This window comes from Rhododendron vialii, chromosome 7a (assembly GCF_030253575.1).
Source record: "Rhododendron vialii isolate Sample 1 chromosome 7a, ASM3025357v1".
Taxonomy (NCBI): domain Eukaryota; kingdom Viridiplantae; phylum Streptophyta; class Magnoliopsida; order Ericales; family Ericaceae; genus Rhododendron; species Rhododendron vialii.
This window is the reverse complement of record NC_080563.1, coordinates 3,665,291-3,679,418: the sequence shown is the minus strand read 5'-3', so window position 1 is coordinate 3,679,418 and position 14,128 is coordinate 3,665,291. Positions and strand designations below refer to the sequence as shown.

Below are 14,128 nucleotides of genomic sequence, written 5' to 3'. Positions count from 1 at the left end.
TATACACATTTATTACTCTAAAAACAATGGATGACTTTTCTCTTTCTTTCTTTAGACCTCCATTGATAATGAACAAAACGACAAACAACCAACATAGTTATCCTATGCGGTCTACAGTGGTTCGAATTGCAGTCTTTGTTTCATGTCAAATGGAAGAAAAGTATGCCAAGAGCCGAGTTTATCTCATTGCGAACCCAGAAGCCACAAAATACACCTTATCTAGAAGAACTTGCAATATTAATCGGGTCAACAGATAACTAACAAGAAATAATAAGGCGAACAGATATAGCTGCCAGGGCAAACTATTTGCTCCTTAGTTGTTGAATCCAAGACACACAACTTATTACTATAAATATAAATACATTCATCCAAGCACCCTATAATTGACCCTCGCCAAAAAAAAAAAAACTCCCCATATTTGACTTCACAAACGAAAACATGAAACCAGGAACAAGTTGTTGGATTGCAGCATCCCATGATGTGAACATGCCCTTGAAGAGTATGGCTGCTTTGTTGCAGTTTACCATAAGGTTTCATCGGAGCTTGACAAGGCACTGTTTGGTTCATCAAAACGGTTGTTTGACCTCCCAAAAGAAACCAAGGTTCTAAAAATTCTGATCAGCCTTTCCATGGCTATGTTGGGGAAAAGAAAAGGTAATAACCACTAAGAAATACTAGTATGAATAAGGAACTTCAGAGAGAAAGCACAATGAATTTTTTTTGTTAAGCCACCTCTTTTTCTTTGAGCATGTGCAAATCCTACGGTTTATCAGTGACAATCATTTTGTTGAGTTCGGCAGTTGGTATGGATAAGTTGTACTTTCCTTCTACCCCTGAGCCTGAAGTACTATTTTAGTCCTCACTTTCAAGCCTTAAGTTGTCGTGACGATTTTCTCAATTTCTCAAGCCAGTATTTTGTTAATGTGACCCACTAATACTAATCAGTCCACTTTCTCCAACAGAAAGCACGATGTGTCATTGCATCAAAAGGACCAAGATGAGAAGTCAGTTCTTAAAAGACTACTGTCATCCATTTGGCCACATTGGCATGCCTCCCCCAATCTAGAGGAACTCGATTCCTAAAGTTTACTACAGTAACCTATAGAGGAAAAGATGACTTCAAAACACAACTGAAAAGACGAAACACAAGTTCAAGTCCAACCACCATCTTGAATTAGCAAAAGCTGCAAAACGCAAACCAAAAGTGAGAGAAAACTCAGAGCCATGGAAGGATATGACAACTATCTAAAAGCCACAACACCAGGGATACCTCATAGTCTCATACCTTACTGTCAATTGCTTAATACACAGTTCTCTCTCCATTCTCAAGATGAACGTCGATAGTAGTACCTAAAACGACGTGTAATTCTATTACGCTCATGGAAGACATAATTAGAGAGAGAGAGAGAGAGAGAGAGAGAGAGAGAGAGAGACGTACACAAAGATCTTTATGCCATATAAGGCGGCATACTTTCGCAGAAGACGCTCAACAGTATACCACTCTGACCGATCTGATCCACCCTGGTACCCAATTCTTGGCATATGGATTGAAGCTTTTTAACATTTGAAATAAAAACACCAAATTAGACCTCTAATAAAACCCCGAGGAACATGTTTAATGTGTAAGCTAACAATCAGCTGAAAAGTTCACTTCCTTCTGTGTACACTTCTTAAAAAGTGCCTTCTTCGTGCCAAACACATGTTCAAATAACATCATACTTGGGAGATTTGGAGAAGGGAAGGGAACACATACCCACCGCAGGCATGTTGAATAATATTTGAAGATTTTGTAAATTTAAGAAGTCTCAGCTCTATTTGATCTAAAGCTTTATAGTTCCAATTGGTTTGTCAATAAAACTTCTTAATATAGATATTAGAATTTTGTGTGGCCCGCGATCCTCGATTCGAGTTCCTCCTCCGCTTGCTGGGGGGCTACCTAGCCTTCTATTCCTCACCTGCACAATGGACGCACGACTAAGACCTGGCCGGGGTTGCATGGCAAGGCCCTCCGGCACGAGGATAAGTATGTGTTTAGAGAGAGGAAAGAGACTAGGGTTTTTTGTAGGGTTGAGTGTATGTACCCCCTAGAGTTTGTGAACCTCTCGTATTTATAGGATCTCCTTAGCTTGCTCTCCAAGTACTAGCATGTGCTTCGCACGAGTCGACTGACGTCACTATGACGTAGCTGAGTAGATCTGGTAACTGTTTTGGCGTGAGCTGGCGGCCCCACGCGTGCCCACCGTTATCCTTTGGCATAACCGCCTCAACATGTGATGAGATACGTGTGCATTTAGTTAGCCGAGCCCATTAAGCGATTTGCAAGGAGAATACACCGACGAGGCTTCTTCACCATCGGTAGCCGAACCTGAGCCGCCTCCCATGCCGAGCTTGGAATAGGCATAGTGTCGATGGATATGCCTTGGTCATTAGCCGAGCTCAAATCTCAAGTACAGTCGTGGCGGCCAATTGCGGACGGTAACGTTCGGCCTACTACAAATTTCTTGTTCACACTTCTCTAATACATCATGTGACATAGATCATCTTACCATTTTGATAAGCTAAACACAAATGTTGTCATATAAGAAGTGATTAACTATTATTGTTAAAAGAATAGAAATATATGTCCATTTGTTTCCTTTCCATGCATATCTTGTTTTATTCTTGCAAATTGTTGTCTCCACATATCTCTATATTGTTTTGCTATCCATGCCCCACATTCACATTCATGCTCTTAGACAGTCAATTAAAATGTTCTCATTGACACGAGTAAGGTCTCTTGTGCGCCAATGAACTATCAGGTTTTCCAAAGCATCAGGCTAGTGGAATTTCATAACAGGATGATACGCTTGTTTCGACCTGTTATCCTTGAGCTGAAATCAGGGTTTAAATACCCTCCAAGGGGTCAGCAATGTACCCCAGCAAAAACAAATAAGAATTCTTATATGGACATATGCATTGTATACTCCAACAAGAAAATATTAGACAACCGAGGCAACATATATTATTATCAGAAGCATGCATGTTGATGTAGATAAAGCAAAACATTTTGCTATTATTGTCAGAAAATGTATACCAGAATTTTGGGCAGCTGAGAATGATGCTTTAGATAGGCAACACTCCAAGTCAGGAATAGAGATATTGCTGCGAGGCACTTTACGCTTAGGATTGTAGGATTGTACAACAGCCAATCCCACCCATTGAGGAGCATTAACAGACTTGGTCTGTTCATCACCGTCCTCTGCAGAGTAAATATGGTGTTAAAGGAACAAAGTTGAGAAATAATTAGAAATGCAGAACGTAAACCGAACAATTACCTTAGCTTTTAGCAGCTTAACACTTCAAAGACAAAAGAGATTTAAGGTACCAAATAAAACTGAAACACGTGGTATGACATAATCAAATATTCGGTTCAGGTTCCATCTGACAACCATGGATAAAATGTGTAGGAATTAGGATTAGTGTTTGGGTTTGGGGATATATAAGTGAAATCCAGAGAGAGTATATTCGGCAATCACCAAAATATCAAACTTGGTCAACGAGATTGTTAACTTCACTGCCTAACTGTTGCTACTCCGACTTGCTATTGAGGTTAAGAAAAGAGAACGTCAAGCAATAGGTTAAACTAAGAAGCAACTTGTAGGAGGGAGGACCACATGGTCAAGGTTCACCACGTCAGAGACACTGGAGAACCAAGGGTCCACAACCCAGTAAACAGACTGAAACGGAAATGGATGGGATGTTAGCAGCATTGTGAGAGAATTTTCTATGCATTGTCAAAAGTCAGTCATGCCGTTTCTTATAGCTTAAGCTCCTAATTTCCACAGGACATCAGAGCAGACCTCGATCTCAGATAAATACTTAACTTGATCTAGGGAAGTACAACTCAGAGAGAAGATTGGCACGCGACGTTAACTGATTGTATGGGATGTTAGGTACATTGTGAGAGAATTTTCTATGCATTGTCAAAAGTCAGTCATGCCGTTTCTTATAGCTTACGCTCCTAATTTCCACAGGACATCAAGTTGACAACTTTCATAATGATAACCGTAGGACATAGGCACACAAATGACATGTCCTATCAATAAACTCTCTCTGTTTTAACCGTACACAGAGACTGGACACGTGTCTATCAAAGGCTAACGAACCTAGGTCTTTATTCTTGTGCGCAAGGAAAATGTGATTGCTCAAATGTCCATGATATGTGGCAGGTTAGGAGCTATCTACTAACAGCATCTATGCAGGCAGGCATGTGCACATGTATCTCTTTCGTCTATGCACATTGCAAATAATTGGCAGGATAAGAGAGAATAAATTCCAAACACAAGAAAGTGAGAAACAAAAGCTGACCTGTGATTTCTATAAGATGAAGATCACCAAGATGCAGATCCTTAAATTCAGAAGCTAGATGATATGCACTTGGGACATTTGCTGAAAGTTTTGCAAGGGCATCAAACATACCTCCATGGCCCCAGTTCCCAGAGTCATCAACACAGCTGCCAAAGAAACAAGATAACAAGGGTCATCAGTTATTTTAACAAATAGATAGGTGCCAAAATGGAGCTCTTTAATTGAGAACTATTAGAGGACTCAGAACAATGTAGTGGGATATTACTTCTTTTTGTGTTTTTTTGATAAGTATGTAGTGGGATATTACTTAAATGAATAGTAAAAACTAGGCTATTGTATCGGAGTAGATTCTAATACAGACTATTCTTTTATCCTTTCTTCACCTTGTTGATAAACTAATCCGCACAGATATTTTAAGCTAAATAATAAAATGCAATGCTGTTCCATTTCCAAAAGAGATTCTTACCTGAATATGATTGCCGGATCTGATGGACAATTTGTTGATGGATGTGTACAGTCTCCGTAAACAAGATGAACAGAACCTGAATCAGACATCATATCACCATTGGGAGGGCGAAGAGGATCCTGAACTGATAGTGAACGGTAACCCAGAGCTTCCCAATTGGACAACTTCTTCTCCTCTGCCTTCCTCCTTGCAGCCTCAGCTCTTTGATGCCTTTCCTCAATTAAGTTTCTCCTATTTTCCAACTCCAAGATAGGACTATCCTTTGACAGTGATGTTTCTTTGAACTTTTCAACCCAAGAGAGATAAGACACTTCATCAAAACCGGGATACGCAACAGAAGCAGGATCCTTTATCACAAGGTCACGTCCATTTGATAGATCCATTGGACTAAGTTCAAACTTCACATCCTCCTTGTCTGATTTTTGCTTGTGCCGCAATGCAATTACCTTTTCAGCCATAGCATTCAATTCAGACGCAATCAGTTGATCTGGTTGTTCACAACTTACATCCGTGGGATCTAACATTTGCAAGCCAAATATAACAGATCGCAAGTCACCAGCTTCAGCTCCTGCTGCTTCTTTTCCTTCCAGGTCCATAAGATTGTCTCCTACAACATTATGGCTTAGCTGCAGCTTTTTCTCTGCTCTCCGCATGATAACCTACATTTACATTGGAACAGACAGTAAAAGAGCTGGTTTCAAAACTAACAATGGTTCACTTAGCTCTCACCTCCTCGACTGAATGCTCGGTGACTAAGTTAACAGACAGGACATGATTCATCTGACCAATGCGGTGTGCCCGCTGAAGTGCCTGCTTATCCACCTGGGGATTCCAGTCTTGCTCATAAAATATGACCTACAGTGCAAGTTATAAGTAAGTAGTCAAAATGCATCATAAACAGGTAGTACAAAAATATCCAATAAACGCCAACAAGTCCTCAGTTAAGGGCCATTTGAAGCTGACAGAAATATAATGACTCAAAATGTCCTCTCCACTACAATCTATAGAAAGTCAACTCATATATCCCATGAAGAATTCAGTGATAAAATTGAAATAACTTCCAGTTGTATTTATATTGCTCTGCATACCATTTCAGGTGAATGTAACACAGAACTAACCATTTTCACAAGTGAACTTAGTGAGAGGATAATTGATTGAATACTGTACTCACTGTATCAGCAGCCACAAGATTCAAGCCAACTCCCCCAGCTCTTGTAGAAATCATAAAGACAAATGCACCACTCTGATCAGCCTCGGCCTTCAAACTCCCTTTGACAGATTGCTGGCTGAAACTCCTTATTGCTGCAAAGCGTTCCTCTGCCCGAATTGATCCATCCAAACGCTCATAAGAATAGTTCCTTAACTCCAAGAAATCCTATATAGAAGACCAAAACAAAGCAATAATTTAGATGTTGAGATAAATATAATCAATTTTGGTATGGAATCCATGTACAACTTCGGGAAAAAGGATTCACCTGTAATATGTCAAGTGTATGGGTCATTTGAGCAAACAGCAGCACACGATGTCCAGTATCATGTAGTTTTTGAAGTAGCTGATCCAAGATTATGAGTTTACCACTACCCTGACCAGATGTCAACAGTATGTAATTGAGAAACAGCTAAATGAGAGTGCAAAGACACAATCTGTCACAAAGACATCAAAGATGCAGCACAAATGTTTTTCCTGTACATATAAACCCAAGGCATAGTAGACAAAAGCTTCCTATGCTCCTATTTCTTTTCCTGACTTCGGAGGTAATTCTAAAAAGTGAAAGCACATATTACTGGTGGCTAAATAGTTGGGTTACCAGAACCAGGTGTTCACCCTCTTCGTAAGGCTCGGGTTCAATACCAGGAAAGAGGTAAGGATGGCTACATGCTTTTCGTAACTGCATTACCTGTGCCGAAACAGAAAAATAGTTGAGAAAAAACCTATGTATGCTTTCAAGATGAACAGTTGATACAGACGTGAGAAGACCATAGGTAATAAAAGAATAAACACCAACAATTTCTGAACAATTAAAACAACTAGCATATTCCACAGGAGAACTGAAAATCAAGCAAACTTAGTATCTGTCCATTGCGTAGTCATAACACCAGTTACGAAGTCAAGCTCGCAATAAAAGAACTTAGAATGTCAAGAGGTAAACCGTAGTTGATTGACTCCCCCTATGTCCTGCTTAGGGTCATGCCTAGACAAATCCGATCCAGGAAGGTTGTGATAGTTGGCAATGTTCCGTGTAGGACTAGGAATTTTTGACAAGATACATTACCCAACAGGAAGTTAGTAGGTTAGGTTGGCTTATGTTCAACACAAGTCAAGTGTTCACCACATTGACGTGCATGTATGGGCACATGGTGGGCAAAGCAGACAACATTGTATAAAGCAGGGAAGAGTCGTTGCAAACTGCGTCCAGGAAGGTGGAAACCTAAATAATGTGCGATGAGAAGCAAGCTTGTAGTACCTGACCAATTGCCTTTCTTTTTAAAACAAAAGCAAATGACATGCTCCCCATGACGTGCATTTATAGACCCCCCCAAAAAAATATGATTAATGCAATCAATATTGACGTACTATATTCTGCAAGGATTGTTGATTAGAAGCTCCAGAAGAGAATGCAAGTAGTCTGGGAAGCTCTTTCCTCAATATTGACATGTACACCTTCTTTTGCAGGGCCACCAAGGGTGACATTCTACAAACAAAATTTCTGTAAGTGTCACCACAATGCTGCATCCAAACAACTAAGTAAATTCAGAAGAAAGGAGTAATTGTACTTTATGCTAGTGGTAGAGCCAAGAAAAACACAACACCCTATGGTTGGAGAGTGCAAAATGGCTGCAAACATTCATAATAAGGTCAATTGATGGGACAGAATGTATGCCCACCGAGTATTAAATACTTAGAGATTAGAGACTATTTCGCATTTACTATCCAAGTAGAAATACGTGCAGTAACATTGCGGGAAATCTAATTTCAGAGAGGACCCATGGTAGTTTCAAAGGGAGAAAGCACATGTTAGAAGTTTCCGAGAGGAAAAAATAGACGAATGACGAGTTGCAGTGATTGTGGTACAAAAGAAAAATTAAGAGGGGAAAATGTGCAACATACCATTTTTCACAAAAAAATCATATACTTTACTCTTTAGTTCAAACCACATGCGTGTCATGCGTTCACTTCTAAACATGAGATGATGGATACTTGTTTTTGGGCCAAACAAATGTGGGTAAAGTGTAATTACCACAGAAAAATTTTAATTTGAAAAGTTACTCAAATGCAATGTTCTAAACTTCTAATGCAACCTAATCTTGATTGCGTCTTAAGCCAACAACCAAGCTGGCATGGGTGATTCTAGAAATCAGAAAATGAATAAGAAGTTGGAATGATGTCCTTGGAGTGAGCAGGTAAATGCAAAGATTAAAATGAAAGAAAAAAACTGACACTGTGATCTCCGTGAGTCGAGGAAGCACAAGAGCACCGGAGTCAATAAGCTTGGCTTTTGTTCTTCGAAGCATAAAAGCTCCCAAAATATATTTCAAGATTTTAAATCGTTCCTTAACTTCTGCCGCATCACAACCTGCTTAATAAAAGAATTTACGACGTTACAACAGGGTTCCTTTCGTAATAAGGTCATTATTCTTCGGAATGTTAACCTTACCTTCAATGCCATGTTAGGAAGATAAGAACTAACCCATAAAGTACAAGCAAAGGAAAGCACTTAAGGAAGAAAATATAAAAGTTATGTAACCAATTCCAGTAAAAGTCCAGATGAATCTGGATCGAAACAATTTGATTTATTTTCTAATGTTTATCAATGCGATTATGAGAAAATCACCGTTTTCCTTCACCAGAAAACACCAACATTAGCCATCAGGTTAGAGATTAAAGTTGGGAGTTAGTGACCAGATTCATATAGAACTACAGAGAGAGGGTCACCATTGACCAAGCAGTTATGCTCAAGGACCATCTAGGTGGTATCATAATCAAAAGCTAAACAGCAAACTGATAAGCCCTAGAAAGTGTTAATATCAGGGCTTATCTCTCTCATTTTTTGTCACACATCCATGCATTTCATTGCTAAATTCGTTGATTTCGTGCGAGGGTGTTGTGTTTATAAGTTTCAGGCAATTCACGTGAAAAAGACGTGTTTTTGACGCCGTGGATTAACTCTAAAGGTAGCCGTACACCCGAGGCCACATGGCACCCTGCCACTGAGTGCCAAGAATGATGAAAAGTAGCATTGGAAGGTGTGCCGGACATCGGAAGGCCAAAGGACATGCGTAGGGTGAAGAAACAAAGAAAGATCAAAATTGTCCATGTGGTACCGGTACTTGAAAATCTCAGTACCCAGTGACCAGTAGCGGTGCAAAAAACTCAAAACTGGACTGGTACCAGTACCACAAAAATGCAGTACCTGTACCAACTGGAATTTTCTGCAGAATTTTGTAACCGACCAAGCAACAACTTAGGGTTATTTAGGACTTTTGTAACTCGTTTTTTAGGGGCTATAAATACTTTCAAGCCTGATTTCACTAGGTTATCTTTGACTTTTGCAATTTCTCTCTCTACCTCCATTAATGGAGCTCCCACCTCTCTCTTCATTTATGCTTTGAGGAGGGTTTTTAAGCACGATCCATTTACTTCCGAAGCATTTCGCCTTCATTAAAGTCGTAAGGAATCTCATTCTCTTCAAGGATCTTGTGTTTATTTCAAATTTACTCAATGTTTGGTATTTTCCTTATGTTTACCCTTGCTCATTTCGTTTCTCCTTTCAATATGGGTGAGTAGTGTAGTGAGGCTAGGTTGTGGGATGGTTAACGTCCCGTAACCGAGGGTGTGACTGATTCTTCTCTTGTAAAATCCCGTTTTCTAGCTTAAACATGGCTTAGGACTAATTTTATGTATCAAAACTTAGAGGTATTAATCTCTTTGATCAAATGTAGGCAAGGGCTAAGCTATTTGCCACATTTGATGGTTTGAGCCATGTCCCTCTTTGTGTTTGTCAAACTAGACCAAAAGAGTCTTAGTCATGTTTAACACCTTTGTTAAGAAGAGAAGAATCGAGTTCATCCTTATGTTATGGGTGTTAATCATCCCTAAACCTAGCCTTTAGTTTAACCTCCAGTTAAAAAGCCGTAGATAGGTTAAGTAGCCAGTTAACTAAATCCTGTGGTTGGCCGTCTCAACGCCAAAGTTTGGTTGGTGGTCCTAACGCCAAAATTCTCTACGCAAGCTAATCTCCGAACCAAGTTATGGATGCGCTCCCCGTGGATTCGACGCCGGACTTCCGGGTATTATTATGCTTTCAACCGACCTAGCCCTATGCTTGGGGTATTATTATTCTAGCACTCAATTTGGTCGCAAGCACAAACCCTACCATGCTATGCATCAAATTGCTCTCAATAGTATTGCACCACTATCTTGCACCAGAATAAGGCAGTATACCGGGCCACTCCCGTCCATACTCTCCACTTGCCAACCACCAAACCATGTATTTCAATAGTCCTCATTTTCTATCGCAAACATCAGTTCTAAGGGGGGGCGGGGGGGGGGGGGGGGGGGGAGGGGGGGGGGGGGTGTGGAAACCATTGTCATTTGTCACATTTAAGAAATACTGTGATCCAGGTTCCCATTGTTACCCCATTCAAATTTCACAAGAATTGTATGAATCATTCCTCCAATATGGTTTAAAAGATCTTCTTTAATAGGACCAAGAAGAGCACTGAAATAAGGACTAGAGTCTCACAAGAAAGTCTATTCAATAGCCGAAATAAGCAAAGCATTTTGCCTTAAAAAAATAAATAAAAGGAAGGCCTATTCACTGGGAACTAATATTTGATAAGTTAAGTAGTGCAAAAACATTAGATGTAAATTTCTAGGCAGGTAAGGTGCAATTTCATGTCTTAGCAATATGAATGATGGTGGGAAGTACGGAAAGACATGCATGAAGGACGACAATAAAGCATTCCAAACCTAGTGTTCTGGGCATATCTACAAAGAAGAGACTGTTGCATACTGCATGTTCATGGAAAGTAAAGAACGACCTGGCAAAGTATCCCCGGCTTTCTTAAACGTAGAAAGGAACTGCTCCAGTGTCCCAAAGATTGAAGGCATACAAAAATGCATCAAAGCCCAAAGTTCAGCCAGGTTATTCTGAACAGGAGTTCCAGTCATCAATAACCGTCTTGGCATGATGAAACGATCTCTAAGGACATTATACAACACCTGTTAAGGTTTTAGTAATCAGGATATCGAAATAAGAACAGAAAACTAAAGTAATCTTATGCACAATTTTTTCCAATTTGAAATTATCTGTTTTAGCTCAATAAAACACTCAAGGATCAGAGCAGTACATGAAACTTGAAACTTGAAAAGAAACTAGACAGGGTTTTTTTTTTTTTTTTAACTTGAACAGAAACTAGACAGGGTTTGAATGTACATCTGTGGAGGGATATACATGTATTTAAAATATGAATTTCTGAAACACATATCAATAAGAAATAAACCAGAAGGTTACTAATTAGATACAAGTAAATTCCCCCATTTGTGTATTGATTTATTGAAATTCATGTATCCAACAAATTTTAGTGTGATCAGCATATCTAAATGCAAGAATCATTTCTTTAGTATGAACTACACTCCCATATGTTTCCACCAGCGGATGAATCAATTGGCAAGTTGGTGAATGGATTAGAAGGAAATTAAACATACACTGGAAGGGTTCTTAAGTCTTTGTGCTTCATCGATGATTGCATAATGCCATGGAATTTGAGAAAGAAAATCCTGATCCATCAATGCTATGTCGTACGTAGTCAAAAGCACATCAAAAGGTAATGGCAGTACCTACAAACAACACACATGGTAATCTTGAAGGATTAAAACGCAATGACCACCTAAGAGCCGTCAAACCCTTTATAACTCACTTTCAAATCAGGATTTGTATGCAACAACAGGATTCAAAACTTACATAAGATGGTGAGGACTGCTCTATCACATGCTCATACATTTCCCTGCGTAGATTGCATCGATGATTTTTGTCTCCGACATAACGAAGTACTCTTAGTTTTGGAGAAAATTTAGCCACCTCTGATACCCAACCATCAGTCACGCTGAGGGGACATAATACCACTGCATAGAGTATAATGATGACACACATCACGATGACCCAAAAATTGAAGGAAATAATTTTTCACCAAACCCAAATCCCATGGAAGAGAGAAATATTCTCAGCATCTCAGAATGACTCAAAACAAAATTCGTACTCACAAAATGGCCCAGGTGACATATGGCAAACTTTCAAATAGCTCAGCAAAGAAATAGCTTGCAATGTTTTCCCTAGTCCCATCTGCCGGTAAACCATTACATGTAACGACCAATCAATTGCAAATAAACATTCCTAATAAATTTGTCAGCATCAACAAAGGTTTTCTACTCGCTAATGAGTAATGCCTATCATGCTGGTTGACCAGAAAGAGATACATAACATGAGAATCATCTTGTGTTGCATAGACTTCCCTCCCAACCCTTCTAATCTCCCATACTAAACAAGAGGTAAAAGGTGCAATATTTATGACGAATTTTTTGAGCTAATTTGCTCATATGATACAAGCAACTGACATGCTCTGCATTGCTAATAACAGTATGGTGTCAACCTTGGCGCAGTTGGATAACACTGTTGAATATCAAGCACAATCTACTAGCATCTAACCAACAACCAAAGCAGGGATGATCAACTCAACTCAGTTCATGTACCTTACTGGGTGTTAGGTACATGAATCCGTTTCACGTATTGATTCCACTAAAAGACATATCATCAACAAAGTATAATCTTTCGTAGTGCCGAAAAAGCACCGACACTTCTATTATCAGTTAAAGAAAGCACAATGACAAACTCCTTAACTCTGCAGGGATCAATCCTGGATGAATTCAAATAATCGTACCTCATCCCCTGCAAAATGATGAAGCAATGTAATCACCACAAACATCAAATATATAAATTCCAAAATACCAATAAAGAGAAATGGAGACAGACAAGCATAGAACATCCACCTTTTGAAGTGCCCATTAAGTGAGAAGGCATATGCAAAACCTTCACCATATTAAACCAACATCGTAGTGCATTCACTACATAAAGAGATACTTAACGAATCAAGCTCGCTTGAAATCGACTCGAATTATAAGCAAGTCAAGCTACTCGAAATTGATTGGTTCAATCAAAACTCGTTTGAGATCTGCTCGAATGATAAACATGCCAGTTTCAAAACTCGTTATGTTTTCAAGCTTGGTTTTGTTGTTTGCACGTTAGTCTGTTAGTCACATAATGCTTCAGTAGGTAGGACCCACCGCTTCTGATCTCAATCCTCGCCATGTGCTTGAGCTCTCGATATTCGTTCTGCCCTCGCACTCTCAATCCTCACTCTTGCGGATTTTAGTAATTTGAAATAGTTTTGCATGATTCTTTCACATTCGCGCCCGCGCCCCCTCTCACTCGTTCTTAGGTTTGCACCCTCTAGCGACGTTCAGTTTCTCAAATACCAGAAATAAGTCAAATAACTAATCAAGACAGGTTCAAGTTCTAATTTCGACGTTTTTCTTCCATTCAAAAACAAAAGGTTCGAACTGTTACCGAGAATGACGTTGACTCCGATACGATATCTCTGAATGAGCCACGAAAGGCCTTCGACTTGGTGAGGTTTGAGAGTGGCCGTCACCCCGAAGTCGGCGGGATTAACCGCCGGAGGCGCGGCTCGTGCGTCGGCGTCGAATACGTGCTTCGCCGCCGCTATTAGCCTCTGCTCGTAGTTCATGAGGAGTCGAAAAAGTGGCGCAAACCGCTCTGAGTCTCGCGCCTTTGAAACTGGAAAGGGCAAAGAGAATGGTGTGACGAAAATAGAGTGTTAGAACTGTGGCTCGTATTATTGGGTTATTGGGGGTGCAAGGGGCGTTATATGGTATGGTTGGTATAGGGGTATTTTTGAGATACAGACCAAATACCAGTTTAGGGTTAGAATAGAGTCAATATAAATACTCTATGTTGTAAACCCTAATTTATACTGTGATAATAAAAAACAGTAGCCGCTCTCGCTCCCGTGGACGTACCCGATTTTGGGGAACCACGTATATATCTGTGTTGATTCTTTACTGTTTATACTCATAAATCGTGTGTGTATGTCGATCCTAACAAGTGGTATCAGAGCTACAGGCTGTTTTAGATCACACAGAACAACGATGTCATCGAGTTCGTCTGTTTCGAAGTTCGATGTGATGAAGTTCGATGAAACTTCGAATTTCGGATTGTGGCAACAGCGGGTAAAGGA

At 39.8% G+C, this 14,128-nt stretch overlaps 1 protein-coding gene across 4 annotated transcripts; it reads right to left on the bottom strand.

Annotated features, from left to right (window-relative positions):
• Positions 1–220: 220 nt before the first annotated feature.
• Positions 221–13,681, bottom strand: LOC131331773 (probable helicase CHR10). Of its 4 annotated transcripts, XM_058365690.1 has the most exons (18): positions 13,438–13,681; positions 12,752–12,759; positions 12,078–12,156; positions 11,779–11,939; positions 11,523–11,654; positions 10,856–11,036; positions 8,253–8,388; positions 7,389–7,506; positions 6,622–6,711; positions 6,289–6,396; positions 5,985–6,188; positions 5,543–5,668; positions 4,814–5,472; positions 4,348–4,493; positions 3,074–3,238; positions 1,439–1,553; positions 1,286–1,350; positions 221–1,184 (listed from the first exon to the last, which is right to left on the bottom strand). In XM_058365690.1, the coding sequence occupies exons 1-17, from the start codon at positions 13,616–13,618 to the stop codon at positions 1,326–1,328; spliced, it is 2,634 nt and encodes an 877-aa protein (XP_058221673.1). In that variant the 5' UTR covers positions 13,619–13,681; the 3' UTR covers positions 221–1,184; positions 1,286–1,325. The 4 variants fall into 4 exon arrangements, with proteins under 4 accessions (XP_058221673.1, XP_058221670.1, XP_058221672.1 ...); XM_058365687.1 differs by lacking the exons at positions 12,078–12,156; positions 12,752–12,759 and having other exon boundaries at positions 13,438–13,680; XM_058365689.1 differs by lacking the exons at positions 12,078–12,156; positions 12,752–12,759 and having other exon boundaries at positions 221–633; positions 13,438–13,680.
• Positions 13,682–14,128: the final 447 nt, after the last annotated feature.

Coding starts and splice junctions, on each gene's coding strand:
- LOC131331773 (XM_058365690.1), bottom strand. CDS start 13,618: ATGAACTACGAGCAGAGGCTAATAGCGGCGGCGAAGCACGTATTCGAC. Junction 6,189..6,288: donor ATACACTTGACATATTACAG/GTGAATCCTTTT, acceptor TCTTCTATATAG/GATTTCTTGGAGTTAAGGAA. Junction 3,239..4,347: donor TCATCTTATAGAAATCACAG/GTCAGCTTTTGT, acceptor TTTACTCTGCAG/AGGACGGTGATGAACAGACC.